Here is a 26619-nt window from a genome sequence, read left to right as displayed (position 1 = left end):
CCTATTTGAAAACCAGAATCCCAGTTTCTTCAGAAATATATGTGGTCAGGTGAAATCCCTCATCCCGCTGCAGACAGCAAGATTTTTACAGTGGTGTCTTCAGCAAAGCCAGGGGCTCTCCCCCAGGTACTGGGGTGTTTTCTTGGTGCCATCCGTGAGATCCTGGGAGGGAGCGGGGAGTGATGTACGGATAGCAGAGCTATGAGCAAGGAGCTCAAGACATTGTCCCACTGAAGGGTTTGGGGCATGGGGATGGAGAGCCCTGGTGAGCTAGGCATGGGGGCAGAGCCGCCTTCACCCAGCGCTGCTTTATCTCTCATGGATTTAAGCCACTGCCTCTAAAAAGCAGCAGCTAATTGTTCTCCTTTGCCAGGAGCAGATCTGTGAGGCTGCCACTACCTTTCGCTGTGTATTTTCAGAGTGCTGATGCAATGGCACAATGTGGGACTTGGGGATTAGATAAGAAATAATGCCAGTGGTGCAACTGGAAAAAAAGGGGGGAAAAAAATCAAACTTTTGGGGAGTTACAAGCAAAGGATCCCTCTGGCCAAGTGAGCCTACTGGAAGCCACGTTATTTTGGGACATGCTGAGCCATGGGATGGGGCTTTTCTAGAATTGGAGGTGTACAATGATGAGAGGTGATCCCTGCCTGGGAGGGCTTACAAAAGCCAGATCTGGCTAAGACTACAGCTGTCCTAGTGCACAGATGGAGAGATGTGGCAAGGAGAGTCTTTAAGCAGAGCTGTAAGGAGAAGCCTGCACTCCAACCCAGTCTTTATGCACAGGGCCAACCTCGTATTGAACCACCACCAGGGTCTCCAGCTGTATGCATTTTGGGTGAATTCTTGATCTTTATCCCAGTGTTACCTTTTTGGCCAGGGTGGAGTTTTCCTGTTCTGAGGGACTCCAGCATTTCTGCCCAATTTAGCACGGAGAAAATGAACAGCAAACCCTTCATATTGTTATACACATTTTAGATGTCGGCCTCACAGTTTGATCAGCGGAGGCTCCGAAGACTCGTAAACCTGGTAATACATAGTTTCAAGCCTGCATCAAAGAAGTTCACAACCCTTTTGGGAGAAGCTGTGAGTACTGATGAAAGAGGGAACTTATTGTATATGTAAGAAAACTTCTTTCATGGCTTATGTATTAAGGCAGGCTCTGTGGCCCAAGGAACATTGGGGCTGCTTTTAATTTACAACCCCCCTCACTTATATTAAGTCTTCGTCAGAAGAAAAATTAGTCAGATGTTTTCTTAATGACATCATTTTTTTTTAATCCTGTTTCATTTTTTCCAGATGAGGCGGTGGAGATTATTAGAAATGAATTGAAACTAAATCTGGAACAGAGACTTTGATTCACTTCTCCCTCCTCCCTGGTAGAAATAAATTGGTCAGCTCCGTGCTCAGCCGCCTTTATTAGCAGCCTCGACAGAAACCAGCCCTGGCGGCCTCAGCTGTAGCTTTCCCAAGCTTGCCGCTGCTGTGGCTGACGTCATGGTGAGAGGCACTGGAGAGTGACTTGGAGAGGAACTTCAGTTGCCCTATAATTTTGGTAACGAAAGGCCATGGTGGTGCACAGGTGGGGAGGTTATGAGGTCTGAAATAGCCATGCCATCATAAGTTTGTCTTTCAGTGTCGTAAAAGAAAACAGGCTCGATGCTGGTGGGTGTTCCTCTAGCAAAACCCCAGTCAGGGTCCGACAAGCTCATGTGTGTCAGTGGCTGTGCATCTCTGCAAGTCCTTTATATCTGATAGGTTTTCACTGCCTTGTATTTCACACCAAGGAGACACAGAGAGTATTGCTACAGGAAAGTACTTTGAACTATAAATATTTTAAAAGGCATTTAATTTACTACCCATCAGCAAAAAGTGTTCAAAAAGCCACAAGGTTTACTAATTTATCAGAAAGACAGAGAAACATGCGGAGGATCAAACAAAGACAAACATGCTTGTAAACTGCTGAATAAGTCTGCAAAGCTTATATTACATTTCTGTGGGTTTTGTTGATATGCAAGTATTACAAATAAATTAAAATGCACCTGAACTGTTGATAAAGCAGGGTGGGACCAAGATCCTGAGGTGCAGGTGGCATGTCTAAACTGCTCAGACCCTCGTGTTTGTGGTTGTCTGTGCATGGAGAGACAGATCTTACATGCACTCGCTAATGGCATGTTTGGATATATATATACCTTTGTAATACCATCCCTTAGCTCAGCCCACATCCCAGATCCCTGACCTCCGAAACCCTGAATCCCCATGGTCTTCCATGCTTGGGGTGCAGCCCCATGGGGTGCACATCCATCTCCCTCAGCTTTGCCAAAGCACCTAGCCAGGGACAAACACCATCCCTACCATGACTTGGGTCTCTGCACCAGCTCCACCTCCACCAGTCTGCGAGTACAGAGAGAGATAATGCACAGCAGATTTTGCTCTTTCCTTTTGTCTAATAACAGCTCTGCCTCTTTTGGTGTCTAGCTCAGATTTTCTGCTTCTCAGGTCAGGGCACGTAACTTTTTCTCCCCTCCTTGCACCCTCTGTGGTTTGTCTAAGAGGCTGGAGGGTACAGTAGGAGACGTGTCTGGGAGATGTCCGCACACTTTCTCTTCCATCCTTGCTCATCCTGCAAAAACTGTTTGAGTGCTGAAACATGCTGTGACTTTTTTTTGTTACCTGCTGAATTCCTCAGCATTTACTGACTTCTTTCTCGGGTAACACTTGGCCAGAGGAAGATCTGAGGGATTTAACAGAGGTGGCCCCCAGAAAGCATGCAATAAAACCTCTCATGAACTTTTGCCCTCTGAACCACACCACTGACCTATCAAGGAGGTTTGTACAAGCTGTGATGGACGCAGGCAGGGAGGGCTGCTCCGCCAGTGCTGGCTGAGCCACACGTGCTGGACCGAGCAAAGCGCAGCTCGCCTCGAGATCATATAAGTACTCCTTGCATTGTTTACATCCTTTCACAGGCAGCCCTGTCCGGGGCTTTGTCTGCACGTGGCAGCAGTAAACATCTGGATACCCAGGGGCAGCGAGGAGCTTGCAAACCCCAGGTTTGCCTTGAACATCTCTGTGTAGCTGGCCTCCCCATGCAAGGAGATGGGGTGAGATCTCTAGCACGGGGTGTGCTTCATGCAGCCTACATGTGCAGGCACTGCCCAAAGCAGCTCATGCCCCTTCTCACAGCAGCCCAGGTGTGGTGAGCCCCCTTGCACAAATGTAGTTTGAGTGCAATGTGAACGCGGGTCCGCAGGAAGCTTGCACTGGCTTCAGGCTCCACGGGTGCCAAGAGGGGAGGTTTTTCCCACCACGTGCTTGAACTCCTCCCTCACTGGCGAAGGTGGTGTGGTGGGAGGGAGAAGGGTGGCAGGCAGCTGTGCCTGCCCCAGCTGGCTGTGAGTGACACCCTGTCTCTGTTTCCTTCCCAGGCCTCCTCCTCTGAGTGGCAGCCCCGTCATCTCCGACATCTCCCTCATCCGCCTGTCTCCGCACCCCGCCGGGCCCGGCGAGTCGCCCTTCAGCCCACCGCACCCCTACGTGGCACCCCACATGGAGCACTACCTCCGCTCCGTCCACGGCAGCCCCACACTCTCTGTCATCTCTGCTGCTAGGGGCCTCAGTCCTGCCGACGGTAAGATGCTGTGCTACTGGTACTGCAGCAATTTTGTAGCTCACCAGCACCGAAATTCCCTAAAACCCAGAGATTTACAGCTGCAAAGGCTCCGCAGCTGCTCTCTGAAGTGGGAGAGCTGTCTCTTTTTCTTTTTTTTTTTTTCCCCCCCTTTAACTACACATTTGTTTTGCATCACTGCACTGAGAAAGCAGAGCGTGAGAATAGCTATTACTGCTGGATCATATTATAAATATTTTGCTTAAAGTACGTTCCTTTCTGCAGTGCTCTCGGCTCTCTTATGAGCTTCTCTGCACTTATATCTCTACTGGGAGCCCTGCTTCCCCCAAAGAGGGTCACAGTCACTCTAGCTGCCTGGCCTGCCTGAGACTGAGATTGCAGAGATGAGGCAACGTCGGCTGGGTTATCCCCTGTTGGCTTTGTGTCTCAGGGCAAGATGGCTCCCGGCTGAAGGAGAGGGGCCATACTTTCTTCTCCTTACTTCTGAGCTGCCCTGCAGCAGCTTTCAGGGAAGGGGAGGGTGTGCAGGGAGCTGGTGCTCGGTGCACGTGGAGGTGGTGGTGCTTTCCAAGCTGTGGCAGACCCTGTGTCGGGGAGCTGGGGACAAAAACAACCAAACAGGGGAAGAGGAAAATGCACAACTCTGCTTTCACTTGGGAAGGTGCAAGTCATGCCTTACTTCATCAGAAGTGCTTCATTACACAATTACAGGCAGCTGGTTCAGTGCCCAGGGAGCAGCCAGGGTTTGGGGACCCGATCTCTGCACACCTGGCAAGCCCCAGCATCTCCTGTCTCCCAAGCTGCTGCAGGGGCAAGCGGCCCTTTGCTGCCGCAAATCAAAGCACTCCAGAGAGAAACAAGGCCCCCAGCTTAGCGTCTGGCAGCATAAAACCATCTTCTATGGCTAAAAAAAACATTGTTATGGTGATGGGAAGATGCAGGCGTCTTCTTCCCTCCCCCAAAACGTCATCTGAACTCCCAGCCGCCTGCCGTGGAGAGGTCTGATGGCTGGCGTGCGTGTGCTCTGCTCTGTCCTCTCCTTCCAAAGCCAGTTTCGTTGTTTGCTGTGAAAAAACAGCATTGTGTTTTGGGTTGCTTTTCTTCTCTTTTTCTCTTTTTTTTATTCTTTTTTTTTTAAGCCGGTGGTAAATAAGTTAATGGGGCAAGCGGGTGGGGAGGCAGGTTTGAAAAATTACAGCTGGGAGAAAGTGAGCGTAATTGGCTTTGGCAGCCAAAATGGTTTTATGCTGCCAGACACTAAACCTAGCTCTATGCATTAGACCTTGGCTTTAATTTCCTCACACTGCTATCGGGAACTGGGCTGCATTTGTCTTTCCTTCCTAATAGGCAGGGATGTTAATGCTGACAGGGTTACTGCTGCTGGCGGGCTGGGCCCTCTCCCCCCTCCCCGGGGTGCCGGCTGCGTCCGAACGGGAGGACTATTAGAAGGGGAACGAGAGATTGTTTATAAATTTGCGGAAATGGAGGAATGCAGAGGCCCCAGCTTAGTTTCTTTTGTCCGCGGAAGCACGCCCAAGCACACGTCATGAGAGCCCTATGCGGAGCCTTGCAGCCGGGGCTGGCGGGGGGCGCGGGGGGGAGACGGGGCTGCCAACGTCAGCGCCGAGGTCTAACGTTGCAGTGGGAACCTTCTCCCCATGTTTTTCTCCTCGCCCACGGCTCCGGCAGTGGCTCACGAGCACCTGAAGGAGCGAGGTCTCTTCGGGCTGCCCCCTCCGCCACCGGGAGCCAATCCCGCCGACTACTACCACCAAATGACGCTGATGGCTGGCCACCCAAACCCCTATGGGGACCTCCTGATGCAGAGTGGGGGAGCAGCCAGCACAGCCCACCTCCACGATTACCTCAGTCCCGTTGATGGTGAGTAGCAGTCCGGGTCCTCCGCGGCATGGCTGAAATTTTAGGGTGGATGGATGGGGCTGTCCTCCAGGTGGAGGTTGCTATACGTGGTCACTCTGCCCTGCTGAAATCCATGGGAGTTGCACTGTAATTTTTGGCTTAAAAGGTTGTCTCGTTCCATATATATGTATAAAATATACATAATTTAAAATGTATACACTGTGGCCTCTTTGGGAGGATGTCATGCCTGCTGCATGGGTAGGAGACGGGCTGGTCCAACGGGCAGGGCATTGCTGCCATCCCGCTGCTTTGGCCATGGATCACCGTAGTGTGCCTGGGGGCAAGCTCCAGCTCCATCTCCCCGTTTCACCCCATGTTTAGCCTGGCTGGTGTCTGGGGCAAAGGCTGGCAATTTCCATGCATAGCCGTGCTTGGCACGATGGACCTCTTAATCTTGGTTGAGACCTCGTGGCTCCCCAAAGAGAAAAAATATGTTAACGGGGAGCCACGGTGGAGAGGATGTGTTAGTACTTTGTGGGACAGAAAAATTGCAGGAATGTGGTATTTATGCTAGTAGGGGGCATTATAAATCCAGAATGTTCTCTCTCCTGGCTAAATGAAGAAGAAATAAAATCATGTTAGGCGCTGCAGTGCTGAGTCACCCCTGCAGCCTGACCTCTGCCCTGGTGAGATGGGTAAAGTCTATCTGGAACCATATCTAAGGTCCAAATGATTTTTAGAGCTGTTAGGAATTTCTTTCCTTTTACTTTATGCCACATCATGTAAGAACTGGGGTTGTGCAGATATTACAGAGGGCAGTTTGGGGATTATTTCTACTGCAAGAAAGAGAAGAAGTCTTGGCTCAACTTTCAGACCCTGGCTTCTGTTTCCTGGGCTGCCTTTGGATATGCCTGTGGACCATTATAATTTTTGGAGTGGAGATCTGCATCGTTTCATTACTGCTTCAAAGTTTCTCTTGTTGAGCTTTTAAGATGAAAGACTTTGCGGTCTTGCTGCTTCATAAAGTGACTGGTTTAGAATGATAAAAGCTGTTCTGGCTTTTCAGTGATGGGAGCTTATAGATATTTCTAGTGAAAAAAACAATTTCTCGTCTGCAGCTGCTGCAGAAGTTTTACCTGAATAGTAATTTTGTGCTGCCACTTCCTAGATTAATCGGAAACCTGGATCCCAGTCTGAAAGGGAGAGCACATGCTCCTTGGTACCATCCTGCCTCTAAAACCCAAAATATATTCTGGGCTTCTCTGCTACCAAACAGCTGGTCAGTAAGACTGCTCTGTCTTCCCTCCAAAGGGTTAATGTCTGTGGTTATAGCAGATGGGTGCAAACCAGCCCTGCCAAGTTCTCCTCAGGCTCATGAACAAGACTCCTTTCCTCCTCGCCTCCTTATTAGTCCATTTCTGACCAGCAGTGCCTCACTGAAGTGCCAGATAAACAGCCAGTAAGGGAAGCAAACATAACTGTTTTCATGCTAGCACAGGCTGACTCTTAGCACACCAAGATGCTCATCCTCTTCTTTGCTGAAGATCAGTCTTCATCTGAAGTCATCTGAGATACTCCCCTTGGCAGAAGACTCTCTTGCTGTTTGCCTTCTCCCGAAAACAGCTCTAAAGTGAATCATGTATCAAAGGTCCCAGTTTCATGCAGCCAAGCTCATAACCATTATTCACTGCAAAGCCAGGGCTCACCAAGCATTTATTTTGATCTTTCAGTAAAGCTTTGTTGATGAGTAACTGGAAAGCCTTTTCTGGGCCTTCACATACTCTGCGTGAGATGAAAACTTTCAAACATCATGAGGATGTGACATCGAGACACTGGAAGGCTACTTTTTAAGAATGTGAAAAGGAGCAGCAGCCCAGCGCCAGTCTCTGGCCTACGTGTTTGGGTTTATCCACCAGCCAGAGAGAAGAGACAATTGTGCATTATCAAAGCAGAGACTAAACTGAAATCCTGGCTGAGGAACCAGAGTCTCCCTCTCTTTTTAGAAAGTTATTTCAAAAATTTAAATCAGTGGGGCCTAAGTAAATAGTTGGACAGATAATTTAATAGTGCTTTTCTGAGACAAGAATATCAGTAGCATGCATAAAACCCCAATGAGTCACCACCTCACAGCATCTGTCATTTGGAGAGTCCTTGTCTTCCCAGAGAGCCCCAGAACATAAGAACTTTGCAAGAATTAGTTTGCTGAAAATGCAGGTAGCTCCTGTTAAACCACACGCAGCACCATCATACATCTGTGATAACACTGGCACCTGCAAAAGAAAAAGCAGCAGATAAGCATATATTAAAACTGGCTATTCAGTGTCACGTCACCTCCAAACATCTGCAGGTTCATGGGAGCTCTAGACACTGGGTATGGTAGTTCTTCCACAGACAGGTACCTGGGCCCTTCTAGATGCTGAATTGCATTTCTTGGAGAATTTCTCAGTACCTCTGTGTTTGCTGGTGTTTTTTCATCCCATCAGGTGTCTAGGGTCAGGAAAGGTAATAGGACATAAGTGTCAGCTGGAGCTTGTTGTTACCAACCATGCGTCAGTTCTGGTGAGTGTTTAAATGGTGATTGAGCCAGGGTGCCCCAGAGCTGCATCTCTTTAGCAGGGTTTTCACTGTGCAGCTAGAAGTAGTTAAACCACTAAAGTAGACCAAATTTAAGTTCTATGCACCAGCCTCCTGGGGTCTTCAGGCCAGTTCCAGTGGAAACTAAATAACCCTTCAGCAAGCTGCCCTGTTTCATTCTGTCATCCAAACAGGGACTCTAAATCCTAGAATGGAGTTTGAATCCAGCCTTAAATCCATTTTCTGGAAAACCTACACTTTCAAATCAAAAGTTAGCAACTTTCCAATGTCACAACATTGCTGGTGGGGCACTTTTGAGACTAATTTACAGGATCTATTCACCAGATCAAAACAGTCTTTTTCATTTCTATTCTAGAAGTGGGTGCCACATGGTGGATTATTCCAGGTGACAGAGTGGTTGCACAAGAGCGTCCCTGGGCCAGTAAAGACTGGTGGGGAGCACAGATGAACCTGGAGATGACTACAACTTTCTGAGCACGTTTAGTACATCCAACATTTTTTTCTCCTAAGCACAAGGGCTTCTGTGATTACCCTCAGCCCTTCAGGAGGTGCCATTTACTTTCAAGAGGAGCATGTCCAGACTGACTTGATGCTTGTACGGTTATAGCCCTGTACATCAGAAGACCTCAAAGTACTGTACAAAGCAAAGCTACTTCATCACTGGAGACCCTGAATAGAAAGGAGATCAAATAATCAGTGAGCAGAGCAGTGGCAGCTCTAGGAACAACATCTAGATCTTCAGAATAAGACTCTCATGGCCAGAGTGGGAAGCAGAGATTGTCTTTAAACCCATCACTTCTGTTTGCACAGTGTCAAAAGTCTGATTGGTTTGTTCATGCTGAGTCAGGGAATGGGGGAAGTACAACTTGAGTTCAACTTATGTCCAAGCGGTGCTGCACAGAATTAGTCACTGAGGTCAGGAGGGCTGCATAGATGTGTTTGTGCAACCTTACAGTTATCAACGGCAGGGATGACCCTGCAGTGCTGTCATGACATTTTCATCCAGTTCTGGAGCTAGAGGGGAGATCCCTGACATTTCTTGCTGCCTAGTGCATGGCAGTCACGAATGTCTTGACTCACAACCAGAAGTTTAACTGGGAAAAGGCTTTGTTCAGCCCAGCATAGCCAACAAGCCAGCAGCTAGTGAAGTTGCTTGGGATGTAGGCAAATCATCAAGCAGGACTTTATTTCCCCAACTCAAACAGTAATTCAGCTTCACTGGCCTCTTTCAGTCAGTGTTGTTGGAGCCTTTCTACTTCAAGTAAATGATTTAATAGCCATCAGGGTAAGGAGCAGAGCTGGCAGTGCAGCCCAGTGGTTGCTGCAGTCAGCAGGCATGTGTCTGTGAGAGGTGAGCTCAGGACTCTCCTCCAACAGGTTTATGTGAAGCAACTATTCCATCAGGATGGACCGAGAGAGACCAGCCTCACTGCAACCTAGGAAATAAATCCCTCGCCTGGGGCTTGAGGGACCAGCAGCTGGGGTTTGCAAGCTGGATATGCCGGATTGCAATGATTTCTCAAACAAGCCAGCTGTTGGCTACTCTGGGCAGACGGCGCGCCCTGTAGTCGCTTCCTTAAAACTCTGAAAGATCTTTTTTTTGTTGTTTTCTTTGTCCCAGCACAGAATGGAAACTTGCTGAAATCTCAGAAAAGGTTCAGAGAATGGGAAGCTATTTCCCACCCATTTCTAGCCAGAAATGCTGTTTTCCTCCCCAGAAAAATATGTGCAGAAGAGAGAAAAAGTCCCAGAGCATCCCATAAGCACTCTGTCTGGAATCCTGCTGCACTCTGGTTTCTGAAGAATTCAATTTACATATGCAAGTTGGGTCGTCTAAACAGTTACCTTGTGGATTGGGAGTAGAAGAATGCAGCCTTGTCTTTCAGCGTGGATTTGAGGGAAGCATTAGTATTCCTTGAACTGCAAAGTTGATCGGCCCAGGGAGGGAAGAAAGAAGGGTCCCAGGACAGCGTCTGGTGCCAGAACAAATGTCCAGCATCTGCTGCAGTCTAAGACGTGTGTTGCCGCTGCAGAAGGGGAGAGAGGGAAATAAGGAACTGGTTATGCGAAGAGTGTTTGTAGTTTATTGCTGCTGCTTATTGATTAAGGGATCATCCTGTGTTTTTATGCTGCCCTCGGATTTAATTTAATGATGGGAGGAGGGGGATATTTCTGTACGCTTAGGGTGGAGTTTTGCTGGTGAGTGTCCGGGGAGAGCGACCGTTTTGATAACTCTGTATTTATCCCGGCACTTGGCCAGGGGATGCAGGGGAAGCGATGGCTCTGGCCGTGTTTCAGTGAGGAGGGGGGGTGAGCCATCTGCAGCCCACGTGCCTTATGGGCTCGGCTGTTTGGAAGCAGATTCTCCCAATGTCCCTCTGCAGTCAAGATCACGACAACATGCTTGTCTGTAAAGAGATGCCTGAGATTTTCTTGCCCCAAAGGAGCCTCGAAGGAACTCCCACTGAGTGCCTAGCATTTCCTTTCAGGAGGGCTTTGCTGCCACTATTTCTAGTGTGATACGAGATCTGAAATCTCCCTCCAGGAAAACCATCTCTTGTAATGTCCCTCTGATGGCCCACAGCTACAGTGAGTGGTTGGAGCAGGAACCTCTGCTCCCACCTCCCACATGAGCTGGGGTCTGATCCTGCCCTTCGGCACAACAACACTGGGAACAGCCGTGGGAGTCAGACCGCAAACTGCCACATGTGTAAAAGCTGACCATTAGGCTCATTGCTGGCCTGTTGTGAGTAAATCTAAATTTGGGAAGAAAATCCCAGTTTCTGAGCAACCGTGGATGTGATAATTCATAGACACTGTAGGAAACTGCCAAGGAAACTTGTACCTTTTTACCAAGAAATCTGAACTTTCCTCCCAGCTGTAGGCTGGCTGGAGGACCAGGTTGGGACATTTGGCAGATGTGGCCAATGTCACTTGAAAATTCAGCCTTGAATTCTTGCTGATTTAGAAACGGGATATTTAAACCTCTCCAGGAGAGAAATGGCTTTCAGTTGTGAGCTGTGGCGTTCACATTTACCCTGCAAAGATAATGCAGCTGTAAAGTCAAGGTTTGTCTACTGAAATGTTATTCCAGGCAGTTAGAAAAGGTTTCTTAAAATATCTGGGTTATATTTATTCTCTAGCATATAGAGCTGAGCCTGTGACAGTCAGTGTATCTGGGTCTGTGTATGAAATGGTATGGAAAGGCCAGTGCACACCTGTTAAAACACTGTGAAATGTATCTGGAATTGACTTATTGTAAGAAGAGGCATCAGGAGGCAAAGGCCTATGGTAAATTTTTTATTGACCTTCGTGGGCTGCCATCCACAATGCTATCACCAATACCCAGAGCTTTGGGCTCAACCTTTACTGCACCCTCCCGTTCACCAGTTCACATCTCCGTTTTAATCTCCTAACTCTGAGAGAGAAAGGGACAGTCTTTTGGCTTAAAATTTCCTGTGTCTTACTTCAGGCCAAGGGTTATTTTTGGTGTTGCTTGAAATCTGAAACAGTTTTGAATTCTAAGAAGGTATCTTTAGTTTTTGCAAAACAACAAAAAAATCAAGTTTCTTCCATTCAGAGCTAATTTGTTTAATATATACTGAATAAATAAAACCCAAGTTGTTAATATGTACAAAAAATGAGTGCATAAACATAGCATGTTTTCCAAGTGGGAAAGAATTTGTTTGAAAGTAAAGACGAGATATCTCAGACAGGGGTCAGCCTTTAAATTCATATATATTTCATGTCCGAAAGTCCTTGGAAGTCAATGGAAAGCTTCTGATGGCTTTAATAGGTGTTCAATCAAGATGAGAGGTAGAAGTAGCATAGCAAATTGATACAGGAACAGCCACCACCCATCCTGGGCATGCTGTAAATGTACTTGGCTGGAAATATAATCAACACCAGAGGAGGCAACGATACAGAGTATTTCATGGAGTTGTCTTTTTTCTTGGTTTGCTGTTTGGGCTTTGGCCCATCACTTCTTTCTGGACCTGGGTGAGAAAGAGTTTTCCTATCTCTCAGGAGTATTCAAGAGAAAGAAACTGAAGGTGAAAAAGTTCTCCATCTGGGGTAGAGAGTCACAGAGAAAATAATTTTAAAAATTGAAATGCTGGTAGATGAGTGGAGTTAATTTTAAAATAATTTCCTATTTTTATTTCAATGTGTGACTTTGTTAAATTAATTTTAACCTATGATGATTTTAGGTTTCTGAACAAAACATCTTATAGAACAACAACAGAAAAATACCAGATTTTTTTTTTCTTTTGAGAGTGTTGAAGGGGATACTCTGACAGTTTGGAAACTTCCCCCAACATATTTTCCAAACGTCAAAAAAGTCTTGAAACTAACCCTGTTCATTTTGATAAGTCAGCATTTTTGAAGGGGAGATGAGAGAGGGAGTGCTAGTGATAAATCCTCCTGAGGCTCTCCATCTCTGTGTCTGAAAAATGGATCCCTCCTTCATTTACTTCTCTGGGCACAGTCACTGCTGAAGAAGTTGTATGAGGTTTTTCCTTTGAAACATCACTGGACCTCAGGCAACAGAGGTTTTTGCTTACGTATTCAAGTGGCTGTCAGTCAGACCGTATTGAACACCTTGCCTATGCGTACAGCTACACTACTGCTTATCTTTGCTGCTACCTCATATCATTTAATATTCATGCTCAGTGTCGTCAGATCAGGGGATTAGGTCACGCCAATTTTATTATTAAGAACAATCCCAGTGCTGCTAATCTGATTTTGAATAATAATTTGGAAAAGATTCCCTCTTCCTAAATGCACTAGTGAGTACTTCTTCATGTGGTTAAATTCCTTTTCTCTTTCCCAGATAGTCCCGGACACCTTGGGCAGGCTGTCATTGAGAATAAAGGAATCCATAGCACGATTTTAGGTCACAGCTTCCCCTGGAAGCCTGCAAGACCTAAAGAGGCTTTTGTGTAAAGCCCAACCTATTGGATCTGCTATCAAACATTTCAGATAGCCCACAGTACTCACAACATCTAAATTAGAGCGGACGCTAACACAATGAATATTACAGGTTTTGGGCTGGAGAATTCCCAGGCCAACTTGCAAATCTGACAGCTTCCAGCAGAGTTTTACATGGGGAAAAAATGATGTACCTGTGTGCAGCGGGGAGGGGAGCCCATGTTGGTTGCACTGCTAAAACCCAGGTTTCTGTTGGACATCGGGACTTCATCCCTCTGCAAATTAATGGCGACCAATGGCTGAACCAGCACTGTGGACATAAATCATGTGAAGGAACAGCGAGAAATGAGTACAAGGCTTTTCTTTCTATTTAGTAATTTATCAAGGGAAGTGGCACATTAATAAACAGATCTCCCTTGAGGTGTGGGAGTAACAGAGATAAATATGACTGTCAAATCTGGCCTGCTTCCTTCTGTTAGAGAAGGAGGAGACTGTGGGAATGCAAATGCAGAAAACAATATCTATATCTGGAAAGACACGTATTATTTGTAGGACAGAAACACTGACAACTCAGCTGAGATGGAGCCCCATCGCACTTGGTGCAGTACATACAGAATAAAACATAGACGCTGTCTAAAGTAGCTCATCTAAATAGATGACACTGGGAAATAGGGACACAGAAAGAAGTAACAGCTTGATCAAGGAGGTATGGCTGGGGAGGACTGGGAACAGCACCCAGCCCTTTCCAGGTTGTGGCCCGTGTATTGAATCAAGGCGCCTTATGGCTGGAGTGGGGAAACAAAAAGATAAAAAAGTTCAATTAGTTCAAATATTATTAATATGTTGTGGTCAGAGCACAGTTTTGATCATTATGATCTAGACTCAAGCATCCCTCATGTTGCTTGGTCCAGGGCTCTGAGAGGGCCCAGATTTCATGAACCAGATGTGAATTTTGGGAATGTTCCACTCCAGCCTTTAGGCAGAGCCAGCCTTTGCTGAGGAGAGTTCATTTGCTCATTTTGGTTTTGCCTCCATAGTGCCCCTACAAACTGGCTGCTCCTTTTCCGGCTCTCAGGGGAAATGCCACTTGCCATGGCAGAACAGGGCGGGAGTCTGCCAGCTGCAAGCATTAGGAAAGTTTGAGTCTAGTCCCTCCAAATCATGGGACAACTTTAACATTCAGGTGTTTTTTACAGACCGCTGAGTGCTCTTTCTGTTTGCTACCTCATCCTTGAGTTGTGTTTTCTAGTATCTCCCTGCTCCATGAAGCTGCAGAATGCAGTTATACAAAATACTATGTTCAGCATATATGCAACAATCTGACTTTTAAGGAGAAATTCCCAATATTGTCAGTATTTCAGTAAAGGCATTGCAGCTGGCAACTCTTGAAGCTTCTTAGGTATAGGACAAAAGTCACAAAAATGATTGGTTCAAGTACCAACTTAGCCTTGGACTTACAGTGGGACCTCAGGCAAGTCCTTTATCTTGTGTGAGGAGGGACATTATGGGTACTAAGGGGACGGTGGTACTAAACCCCATCGATTACACCACCCCCAGGCAAGATAATGAACAGAACCACTTAGGTACAGGGGTGAGTCATGTGGAGACTGGGAGACTGCAACCCAGCCACTGGTCTCAGGGAAATGTTGACGCAAACTTCTGTGAGCCAACAAAAATCAAGGAACTGTTTGGTCATGCTGGCAGGATATATTTTACCTCCTTGTACATCTCATTCACTCTCTCACATTCCAGTACTGTCATCAGGACAGAAAGTTTATGCTCTTGCAAAGTGCCGGGCTTGTATTTGGTGATATGCAACCAAAATCAGTCCCTCCAACCAACTAGAGGAAAATAGCTCATATTCCTGTCTGAGCAAGTTACTGTTTTATTCACAGTGTTTAACAGGATATACCCATGGCAAGCTTTTTGGGGGGACCACTGCTGGAAAAGCCAGGTAGTAATACAGTGCTGTGCTCCTCGAGGGAAGGAGCTGGAGCAGCTGAGCCCTCCTGCACTCCTGCGTGGATGACCGGGATTACCAGCTGGACCCCATGGCCAAGTGGCATTTTTTACCCTTAGAAATCTTTATTTTAAAAATAGGCGACCTGAACGCTGCTCTCATTGCTTTGGAGGGATGAGTTGTTCCAGGCAGGGCTAGGACTTGGGCAGGCTTTGAATCTGGTACTCTGATATCGGGGAACATTGTGATATGGCCCATCCCCAGCTCCTGTCCATGCCACCCCAGAGGTTTGCAGGTGGGTCCGGCCTAAGCAGAGTTTCCTCTGGATGAAGTCAGTTGTTCCACTTAGCTGTGCTGAAACACTGGGGGAGGCCAAAGTTGTACAGTAGTAACTCGCCATGTATTGCAGATCCACAAACAGGACTGGCAGGGGTGGAAATTACTTCATGCCCAAATGATTGACAATTGCTAATAGGGTCCAGGCACTGGCAGGTCCCCTCGGAGGGGGAGAGCTTGAACTTTGTGCCTGAGCTGCCAAATTGGTTTTCTTAAAACTCTTAATTTACTTTCGGGGCTTCTGGAACCTCGCCTCCTTCATTAATTGGATGGTCAGCATTGTGCTCGCACTCGTTTGGTTTCCGCTCTCTTCTCACACAAGCACACACACAATTTCCAAGGGCCGCCCTGGCTCTGACATGCAGCTCTTCTGGCCCACTGCTCCTGCCACCGAGTCAACGGGGACAGCTGCGTTCATGGAAACCTTGCAGGGCCTTTTCCCTTTTAATTTTAAGTTAATTTAGTGCTGATGAAAGGGGGTGATGGACAGGCTTTCGTTTATCCCCCGAAGAGAGTGAAGCAAACTGGCATTCATGGTGCTGCCTGAGGCCTGTCATTCAGCGCCCAGCAGAGAGGAAACCTCCTGTCAAAGTGCAGCTGGTCCCTGCGCTGCTCCCGGCTCCTGAACATCCCACAGCAGTCATGAGTGCCGCAAGTCTCAGCACCTCTCACCCCCCCCCAGGAAGGGAGCAGACCACTGCTTTTGTCTGACAATGTCTCTTTCCTACAGTGTCCCGGTTTTCGAGCCCACGGGTGACTCCGAGATTAAGTCGAAAACGAGCCCTGTCTATCTCCCCGCTGTCTGATGCCAGCATTGATCTCCAGACGATGATCAGGACCTCCCCAAACTCTCTGGTGGCGTATATCAACAACTCCAGAAGCAGTTCAGCGGCGAGTGGCTCTTATGGCCATTTATCTGCTGGGACAATCAGGTAAAGCTCTGGGAGCAGCTCCGTTCAGCTGCATAACCATCCCCCCGAAAGGAAGGGTGATCCTGCAGCAAGGGAGACCTTCCCTTCCTTGCAACCTTTGCTTTTGTGCATTGGGGCTGCATAGTGTATTAAATCAAAGTCCCCATCTGGATTTGCATGTGGAAGGGTACCTTGTGGCATATGGGGGGTGGTTTTTGCTGGATTGGGATTATTGGTTACCAGGTTTCCAGTAATTACAGTATGATCATGCCCCCCTGCAAGCAGAAACAGACAATAAATTCGTCTAACAAAATGCTCATTGTGAACAGTTGGACTGGTTAAGAAACCCTTTGATTTAAGAGATTGCCCCAAAGTGTTCTCCAAATTATTGGCCCACATTCTTAAAAAAATGTTGTCTGGGCAGATTGAAGAGCCTAATTCTAAAAACATATTTAAAACAAATCTAAGCCCTTGAGTAAAGTTTTGTTCAAATCTTAATTAAAAAGCACTTACATTAGACAGCTCACTGTTGTCAATTTCTGCCGGGATTGCTTCACCCAAGTTTCACAATGTTATTATTCTTTTTATTACTTAACTGTTAAAAATCTTAGATCTAATTAACACTGATGTTGCAAAGCAAGGGTTTATAAAGATCATGCACTCCTAAAATTTGTAGGGGAAAACAGAGATATTGCTATTAGTAACTGTAACATTAATTTTATAAGGTATTTTATCCAGCAGCATCATTTAGAAACTGACTGTAAAGTCAAACATAACACTAACAAATTGCAACTCCTTGGCTGGTAATCATATTTTTCTAGTCTTTTCACCTGTTGTTGTTAATGGGCATACCTGTAGCATCTCATCTTATACTCAGATTTTAAGCTTTTCAGAGTAGCATCCGCTATTTTCAACAAATCAGTAGAGTGCAGAGTCTGACCCCAGTGGTCATTTGTTGGCCTCCAAGGGAATAATTAAGTAATAATAAAGAATTTGAAACTCTTCTCGGTGTTCTAATGGTGTATGTTAAATATCAGTAATTGTAAAATGAGTTATGTAAATAACAGGGTAACTGTCAGCAATTTGGGGTGAAAGAAATTTTTTGTTAATATTTTAACAGTGTCTTAGTGGCAGGAATGAAATCCTTTCTCACCCACTCAGACCCAAATCCTAGTAGCACTCAGAAAGTCATTTTTGGACTTTGCTGTAACACAGCAGCCTGCCATCACACCTCATTTGCTGCAGTGTGTATTTAACTTCCACAGCTCTTTTACACTGTAGTGATTTTTGCCCTTTATTCTTTTGGTCAAGTTGTCATTAACTGGTTTGGAACAGAAATACTAATTGTATGGTCACCAGAAATATGTATTTTCTCTAAAAGCAAAATTGGAAATGAAGTGTGTTGCTAATTATGACCCTGTTCTCTGAGCACTCACACCGTGGGCAGTTTTAGTGATGAGAGAGAAAATACCATGAGGGTAAAGGTTCAGGGTAGCCACCTCTTAGAAGTGGTAAATAATCAGTTTTTGGGCTGAGAGTCTATGGTTCATGCATCAGCCACCTAGCGTACAGGGAACAGAGCATCTCCTGTGCTTCTCCATCTCTGCCAAGGGGACTCGCCCCTGGGAACGAACCCCTTCTTTCCAAAAGCAGAGCTTCATTTTTAATGCTGTCAACTGCTGCATCCTGGCTCAGACCTGTTGCCCCCCGTTAGCGCCCAAGCAGCCAGGAGCTGGTGGTGTTTCTGGTCACCACTGACCTAGATCGGAGCTGAACCAGTGACCTACATATGAAGGGTGACATACTTCAGCTGTCCCCTGAGCCAGCACTCCCCTCACCTGAATGCAGAGTAAATTGTATGGTTTTGGACTATGTTAAATGGATAGTACTTCATCCCCACTGTGATCTGTGCCAGGTGAGCCAGGTGATGCTGCTTTTTTATATCCAGGGTAGCATAACCCCAAGGTTGCGAGTCTGCAGAATAGGTGTGCCTGGGAAAACCCGGGAGCCTTGGGGGCTGCAAAGCCAGATGTGTCCAAGTCCCATCCTCTTCTGCACTCCCTGCCAAGGGCTTTGGTTGTTTTCAAACACAGGAAGCACAGAAATTATAATCAGTCCAATACGTGGGTCGAAATGATTCACAAGTTTGCTGAGGTGCACTCAAGACAAATCCTGTCTTTGCAGTAAAATAGGCTGTCAGGCTTATCGTGTCATTGAAGGCATCTAACTGGGGCATTGCAGCCTGTCTCCTGGAGTCTCCAGGAAGCCAAACTTAAATCAGTCGCTAGTTAATGTGATGAATATTGTTTAAAATAACTCCTCATTGTTTTTCTTCCTCCTATTGCTGCAGTCCAGCATTCAGTTTCCCCCACCCCATTAACCCCGTGACGTACCAGCAGATACTGACCCAACAGAGAGGCCTGAGCTCAGCCTTCGGACACACTCCTCCCCTGATCCAGCCATCCCCGACCTTCCCCCCGCGGCAGCACATGGCAGTCATCTCTGTCAACCCACCACCGGCACAGATCAGCAGCAACAGCAACTGCATCTCTGACTCCAGCCAGGTAGGAACGGCCATTGCGGCTCTCTGTGCATGGCACATGGGGAAATGGTCTTCATGGGATGAGCACTTCCCTTCATGGTGGCTGTGGGCTCTTTTTACTCAGACTCTCCCTTTACATTGCTTTTTCTTCCTCCTGGCAAAGCATTTCTGGACTAGTCACAGTCAGATTTTGCACCCACCTCCCTTCCTTGCACACACACATACCTACCCATGCAGGGACCAAAGGTCTTGATCCATCAAAACATTGAACATGATATGCAGGATCATCCCAGGCAGCAAATCTCCTTGAACACGAGTTACGTGCTATTGAAATCGAGAGAATTCAGCACATGCTGGAGTGTTTTGCCAGATGAGCACCTGAGCACTGTGAACCAAGCTTCATAAGTTTCTTCACCAATCCCTCCTTCCTTTTTCCTACTGACATGAATCATGCCAGTGGTTTTAAAACACCTTATTCCTTTCCTCTTTAACAAATAAATGCATCCTACCTAGGACCTCTAGCCATTTTACTTATTGATTCTTCATTTTCAGTAGCGCCTCTCTCACGGTATCCCTCCTGTTGATTTTTACTGTTAAGGTTTGCAAAACCAGAGGCCAGATTTTGAAAACTAGGAATGCCATGATGTGTATGAAATCCCACACCTCAAATGTGTCCTTGCAAATACCTGTGAGTTCACACAGGCACATGTATGTGTGCACAAGCCCTCCCCATGCACAGGGTTAGTGAATATGTCTAGCACATGTTTAATCATTTTTCCTTCCTATTTTCATTCCTCAGAAGTTTAAATTGCAGTTGCTTTCTCCCCAAAGACTTATTTCACCTCATTTCACACCCGTTTCAAATTGTTGTTTTAGTTGTATCATACCGAACTTTTCAGACTGGTTTATTGTTTTAGGGCTTCTCATGACTGCTGTGCTGCAAACTCTGTTTGTTATTGAAGGTTATTTGATTGATTGGTTTTGTTTTCTTCTTACAAACTGGCTACCAAAATAATGTGGCTGGCAGGAATTATGCCTCTGTTTAATAACTTGCAGGACCAATCTCGAGCAATTAACAAGAGTGTATTTAAAATGTTAATGTTCCAATTTTATGCACATACAATGGGATGTTTTTTCTCCTGAAGTTGTTCTCATTTTTTAAGAGCTTAGCAAAATATACACTTAGACTTTCATGCACCCAGCACGCCAGAGCCCTCATATGTAACCAGAGCCCCCCACTCCCCCCAGGAATTCATTTTCTCAACAAATCATTTCATCGCATTGAGAAATAAAATCCTGGCTTGGGTGGGGGTTGCATAAGGTTTTGATGGCTTGGACAGGGACTGGATCACTCTGAAATGGAGTAGCAGCAGCAAGGCCAAGCTCACTGGTGAGCTTGCAGAAGCTGATGCTGCCCTTGACGCTTCCCTCCTTCCATCTGTCTGCCTTGAACAAACCCACACAGGCTAGTTTTCATGTGAAACCCAGGCCAGCAGGCCAATACCCTGCTGTCCCCTGCCACTTCCGAAATTCAACCTTGACTGATTTTTAAGTTAATTTTAAATGAGGAAGTGGGCTGCAGTCTGTCTCTCATCCCAAATCCCAGTGCCGTATCTCATATGGTTTTCTTTCCTAGAGCAAGCAGAGCAGCGAGTCAGCCGTGAGCAGCACAGTCAATCCAGTAATTAACAAGCGCAGCAAAGTCAAGACTGAAGCCGAGGGCTTGCCCCCAGCATCCCCAACCACACAGGTAACTTTCCTGGTGCAAGACATGTTGTGGGGCCAAGGCATCGAGCTGCTGGGTCTGGTTGTCTTTGGGAACGATACTCTTGGCACCTTTTGCTGCAGCTGGGAGCAAGGCATCAAAGTCTGCCAGGCAGGCGGGTGTCTCTTAGAGCATGAAGTCCAGCAAGGCTCAAGGCAGAGCTGCAGTGACTGAGTGAAGCATTCGATGGGTGCTTGGGACTCAGCTTGCTGTTGCTGTACTTAGATAGGAGAAAAAGAGGGAGGGAATATTTCAAGTGTGATAATTTAAAAATGATGTCTGAGTTTTCTGTACTACAAAGCAAGCAGCGTTAGTGTCTCAGAGCAAACATAGATTATGAGGGGATCTTGCATGTAGGTAGAAAGCTTGCAAAAAAAGGACGACTTCTTGATTCAGCAAGGAATTGCTCCTAGAAACATCCTTTACACTGGTGACACAACATTTGACACCAAGAAGGGCCCAAAGGCCTTTGCTTTCTTTCCAGAGCTCTGTGATTGCAAACTGTTTAATGGCTGACAGTATCCATCTGACCGTCCTTTATCACAACTGTAAACTATCAGGAGTGCTCTGGGCACTTCATTTTCATGAAATATTAGGCTGTGTTATTGTCAAGTGAATGGAAGAGTTGATGACAAATTTCTCCTTCTGCCCTGGTTCAGGAGCAGGTCTCAGCATGATGCATGGGGACAACAACGTGTGCAGTCATCAGGGGGCTGGTAAAATTGATGAAGATAGCATATCAGGGAAAGATAAACATGCTGTAGTCAGCACGATTAGGGCAAAGAGGCACCTCTCTGGAGCTTTGAGTTTAGGAGCACATCTACAGACTCCTGCAAAAGCATATGCCCCAAAAACCAATCTGGCCACCACCCGGGCTAATAGGGCCACGTGTTTATCTCTTGCAGCAAATGAAAAAAGATTTGAAAGCCATCACTGCCTTTCTCAAAGCATCTGTAGCAGAGGGGCTGTGGGACAGACAGCTGCTCACTCAGTGGCTGTCATCCTCCGTTCTCTGCTCTGATGTGAAGAAATGTGCGCCCAACCGCAGGGAGCGCTTGGATGGCATCAGCCCAGTTCACCCCTGCAGCCCTGCCCCAGAGTTTCATCCACTGGGTTTTATGGTGAAATAAGCACTAAAAGAAGGAGGAGAGTAGTTTAAAGTGGTGCAAGGAGGTTTGATTAGAATAGCAAGGTGAAATTAAGAGAAGGAAAATGCACACTGGTCATCAGATAATTCCTAACGAGGAGATCTGTGATGTAATACCCCAAGGGAAGTGTAGGCTACACATCTTGCAGCATTTCAGTATTGACTGGGAAATTACTGGAAAGTACCTTGTAAGAGACAGCCCATTCTTGGCAAGGAGATCAGGTTAGAAGTCTGAATGTAGTGGGTGTCTCCTCTTCAGTTGATCTAAGCGACAGCAACTTGTTAAATTTGGAGATTCCTGTTCTGCAGGGGACTGTGCTGAAAAGTTGAGTTACAGTCAGTTAATTATTGATTGATACATTTCTTGCAGAGTATGAAGCTTGTCCATCCCAAAAAAAGCATACGTGTGTGTGTTTTGTTTTGGAAATGCTGTACTGGAAACGCCTCGTGAGTTGTGGTTTGGGTGTTTAAAATCCTTGGCTAGACAGTATCTCCCATGATGGCTTGTGCTATAAACAACACAATCCAGACAAGATTTGTGGGACACAGCGGAGCACCCAGCGTGAGGGACCTGAGTTACTGTGCTTTTACGATGCCACAATAGCTCCAGTACAGATTCAGATTAACATTAAACTAGCCAAAACTGAAACAAGTCAGGCCTCTTCAACAAATTAAAATGGTTTCAATTCCATTTTTCCAATAGAAAGTATAAAAATTTTGGCAAAATAAGTTTTCTAGTAGAAAATTTCATTTTTCCAGAGACTACACTTTGCATGGAGAAAAACATTTCAACAAAAATAATGTTCACAGCTCAACCAAATAGGAATTACAAGAAAAAGAAGCTGCTGTTTGAACTTTCTCAGACTATTGCTCTGGGCTCTGATATAGTTTGAATCTCCAGAAGTCTTTCTGTAAATTACTACAGCTTCTTGTCCCAAGAGCCACCTTACAATTATTATTTTTTTTTAAATTAAGAGCTAATTAAATCAGATCTCTTCCTCTCCATATCTAAACTTTTGAATTTAAAAGTCACAGCTGGCATGTATGTCATGAGCTAGTTAATGAAAACTGTTGAACTCTCGTACCGTACATCTCACTTTCCAAGCCATATAATGCCATTAAGTCATTAATCATTGCAGTCCCTCAGTAGGGCATTGGGAAGGTGTTGGTGGGGAAGGAGATGGCAGACAGAAGGTCCATTTGGGCAGGTCAGAGGCAGTTTGAGATGGGCCAACTGGAGCATAAGATCATGAGGAACAGCATCTGATGTGGTCGGTCACCCCAGACGCTCCTGTCTAAAGCTGCCCTGGAGGCGGGATGCTGGGCAGTAGTAGTAATTGAAAGGAAAAGGAATGAAGGGGGTCAAAACCTGCAGGGTTTTTATTGCTAAATTCCCATCCAATATTGGCCGCTGATTGCCTTGTCTGTAGTGCAAGCGTCCGACGCACACAGAGCCGACAGTTGTCCTTACCTCTGAATTGTACTAATTATGTTGTATGTTACACTATTGTGTAGGTGCCAATGCTTGAATCCTCATAGCAGCCATAAAAAAATCTTCTGTGCTTCATTTAGCACTGAGGAGCTGGCTAGAGAGAGAAGTTAAGGAGAGAGCTCACAGCATGCCCAGCATTAAACTAACTCATTTATGAGTCCAGAGTCCCTGGAGCTTCACTCTGCAACTCACTCATCATGGGGTCTTCTCAAATTTGTCGATCTCGGAGGAGTGCTTTGGGGGCTCACTGCTTTGTCCCTGTGGAGCACCCTGAAGGCATAAATCTTTGGGTAAGGGTTAGGCATAATTTTCTCATCTATTGAAAGATGCAGAAAACAGGAACCCCCCCTCCCCAACCCATGTCAGATGAGTGCAGTAACCACTAGGATCTGACTGCTCTGTGGTTTCTTCATGGTCAGTATTTCCCTACTCCCCCCAGATCAGAAGTTTTGCTCCAGCAAAGGACAAAACCAAAGGTCAAAGCCAGACTTTTCCTTTCTCCAGTCTTTGCTGGGACTGCCCATGATCTGGCTGGAGCCAGCCACCGCTGCAACTGTGGCTTCAGGGTGTTTCGTGTCTTGTCATTAACTCTGATGCATTTCTACCAAAACTCTGTAACTCATTATTTCACGGTAATCAAGGATGTTATGTTGCCACAGTGAGCATGGTTTTGTGATCAGTTGATACTTGCCCTGTAATCTATGAGTGACGGAGGAATTTAGATGAAAGAAGTTCACCTTATACAATGCACCGTTGTGTGTTGCAGGAGCATCTGACAGACCTGAAAGAAGACCTAGATAAGGATGAATGTAAACAGGAGCCTGAGGTTATTTATGAGACGAACTGTCACTGGGAAGGGTGCACAAAGGAATATGACACTCAAGAGCAGCTCGTCCATGTGAGTAATGGTTGGGAGGAAACCCCAGCAATAAATTTGGGTTTCTGTGTATTTGTCCTCATTTTTTATCACTAGCTGCTGTACAGCTAGAGCTCACTCTGGGAGCTACTAAAGGTGCAAATCAGAGATACGGTGTGTAAACACTGCCAAAGCAGGTCACTGCTCCCTGAGGAGTTTAGCTGCAAGAAGTCTCTCATAGATTATTTGATGTTTCTCTCTTCTCAGCTGCTGAGGCTGCAGTTTCAGTCTCCGTTGTGCACGACCCAATGGCAGAAGGCTCTGTGCAAAGGACCTGATCACAAAACAGGGAAGGGCGCTGAGCCCTTCCCTCTTCGCTGGCCATATTCACTGAGCCTCCCTGCACACCTACACCAGCTATGGGTCAGGGATCATCCATGCTGTCCCCAGTCCTTGTCCAGGCCATGAAAGCCTTTTATGCTGCTGTGACGTGAGCTGTGGGGCCATATCACTTAGAGGCTGTTGACCTGCTCAGCTCATGCCTCCCACAAAAACAGAGCACTTCCAGAGTTTGGAGACATGCTCCAATGTCTCCATCAGGGCCCAAAATATAGAAAGTGGGTTGATTTTTTAAAAATTGGAAATAAGGCTTCCATGATCACAGTGATGTCCCCAAACCGGTGTCAAAACTCTCTGAAGGATGCCCAAACTAAGTTATTAATCAGATTTTCAGTTCTAATTAATTCCAAGAACCTTTTGTGTGCTTTGCTTCACCTGGGAATCCACCGTTTGGTTTCCTTTGGCTGCTGGGGTCATCAAATCCCTCTAACTTGGAGCAAGTGCCTGCAAAATCAGACATGATCTGTGTCTGAGCCCCATCCTGCCCCCAGCCCAGCACCCTCATAGTCCTCATTTTGGGTTTGTGGTGTGAGCCTCATTTGTTTGAAGCCAGCCCAGAGCTGCTGGGAATTCACCAGCCCCAGCAACCCTGCTGCTTGCAGCAAGATGTTGGATTGAGAATTTTTTGTGACAGGACTTGCTATCTTCTCCTTTCCCTTTAGCCTTTTGCTGCCTGCCTCAGCCAGGCTCCATGCCTGCCAGGGGCCACCCATGTGTGACTCATGTGTAGCCCTCTTCCTGAGGGCTCGTGTCAGCTCTCACTCTTTTTTATATCTCTTAATTTTAGTCATGTTTAGATGCCACCAAGTAGACATCAGTCTCCATTTCCCCAAGCCCGGCATGCAAATATTATCATAACCCAGAGGGACCAACTCTGAATGATAATTTTGGGCATATGCTCTTCTTCTATCTAAGGCTAACACCTGCCTGCCTCTGCCAGAAGTCACTGGTTCAGTGCAGCAAGTCCTTGAGTACAGACAGATTTGGAAATGGTTTTCAGGGCCAAATGAGTGATAAGGTGCTTAATGCGTTGCACATTGCATGCCACGGGGCGTTGCTTTTCTGGGGTTAAACCACAGCAGCCCTGTCAGATGGTCTGGGCTCACATTTGTCCAGCAGTATTTGTGTGTTTCTCTCTCAGATGTAAGAAAAACTCTTTAATTGTGCCCAGAGCAAAGTGCAGGGCAGATCCAAGCAGCTCAGCACAATTTATTTCCAGAGAAAAACCCAAAGAAAAATATTTGACAAAATGTCCAAGATTTTCCTAAATTTGGAAGGTTATAAAAATGAAGGTTTCTGTACTATGATTACTAGCAACATGGGGTTGTGGATTTGGGATGCCCAAAATATACATGTAAATGAAATACAGATGTTGTGGACCAACTTCTGAGAAGGTAGCATCCCACTGTGCATGGAAAAACTCTAGTTTGTGTGCAGAGCAAAGTACCTGGGTGTGAAGGGTCCGTTCTCCATACCACAGTGAGCAATGTGCCTGTGGGAGAAGTGCATGTCAATGAGGAGCAGCAGAAGTGAGGATATACTTTTGCAAGCACCACTGCTACTCCCAGCCTCAAAGGTCACACTCAATTTGAGAGAAGCCCAGGCAAAGCCTCTGGCCAGGTGGGGGTTTCATGGGGGCTGTGTAGCCATAGCTGAAGTGTGGTGAATTGTGCAACTGCTCCTCCACCATGTGATGGGAAGCAGATGTTGCCCAGAAGTGAGTTAATATGCCTGAAGGGGGACTACAGTCCTTCTCCCATAAATGTGTCTTCCTCTGGCCCAAGCAGAACCAAACAGGTGAACCTGTGCACTCCCTCACTCCTAGCACAGCCGTGCATAGCCTTGGTTGCAAGTCAGACTCCCGCACAAACAGAGCCAGGAGATGTATCTTCCCCATCTGGTCTGGATGCGGTTTAGTGTGTCCTTAGGTCTCCTGGGGGGTTCACCAGATTTCCACCATCTGAGGCTAAAATCTCACACCGATGCCATGTTATAAAACCAGAACCATAGGCAGCTGAGCTCCAAACCCATACAAAACCTCTCCCAAACCCAGCCTACCCTGACCCTCCTGACACACGGCTTTGGCTCTCTGTGTTTACGTGTGGTGCCTGAGGGACCAGCTGAGTGCCACGCACCTCTGCTTTCCCCTGGGTAGACCTGGTGCCACAAGCAGCAGGTCCCTGTCCCCAGGGTTAG

The 26619-nt window shown here is 46.4% G+C and overlaps 1 protein-coding gene across 1 annotated transcript in view; it reads left to right on the top strand.

Annotated features, from left to right (window-relative positions):
- The window catches only part of GLI2 (GLI family zinc finger 2), a 197249-nt gene that overhangs the window by 151034 nt on the left and 19596 nt on the right, over positions 1-26619 (top strand). The window contains exons 4-9 of the mRNA XM_074828768.1: positions 3429-3631; positions 5321-5512; positions 16042-16243; positions 18573-18786; positions 20401-20514; positions 23935-24066. Coding sequence (XP_074684869.1) covers positions 3429-3631; positions 5321-5512; positions 16042-16243; positions 18573-18786; positions 20401-20514; positions 23935-24066 — 1057 coding nt within the window. The remainder of the gene's footprint in view (positions 1-3428; positions 3632-5320; positions 5513-16041; positions 16244-18572; positions 18787-20400; positions 20515-23934; positions 24067-26619) is intronic.

The sequence above is a fragment of the Strix aluco genome, chromosome 6 (genome assembly GCF_031877795.1).
Source record: "Strix aluco isolate bStrAlu1 chromosome 6, bStrAlu1.hap1, whole genome shotgun sequence".
NCBI classification, from domain to species: Eukaryota; Metazoa; Chordata; class Aves; order Strigiformes; family Strigidae; genus Strix; species Strix aluco.
Note: the sequence above shows the minus strand (reverse complement) of the source record. Positions and strands in the feature narration are given on the sequence as shown.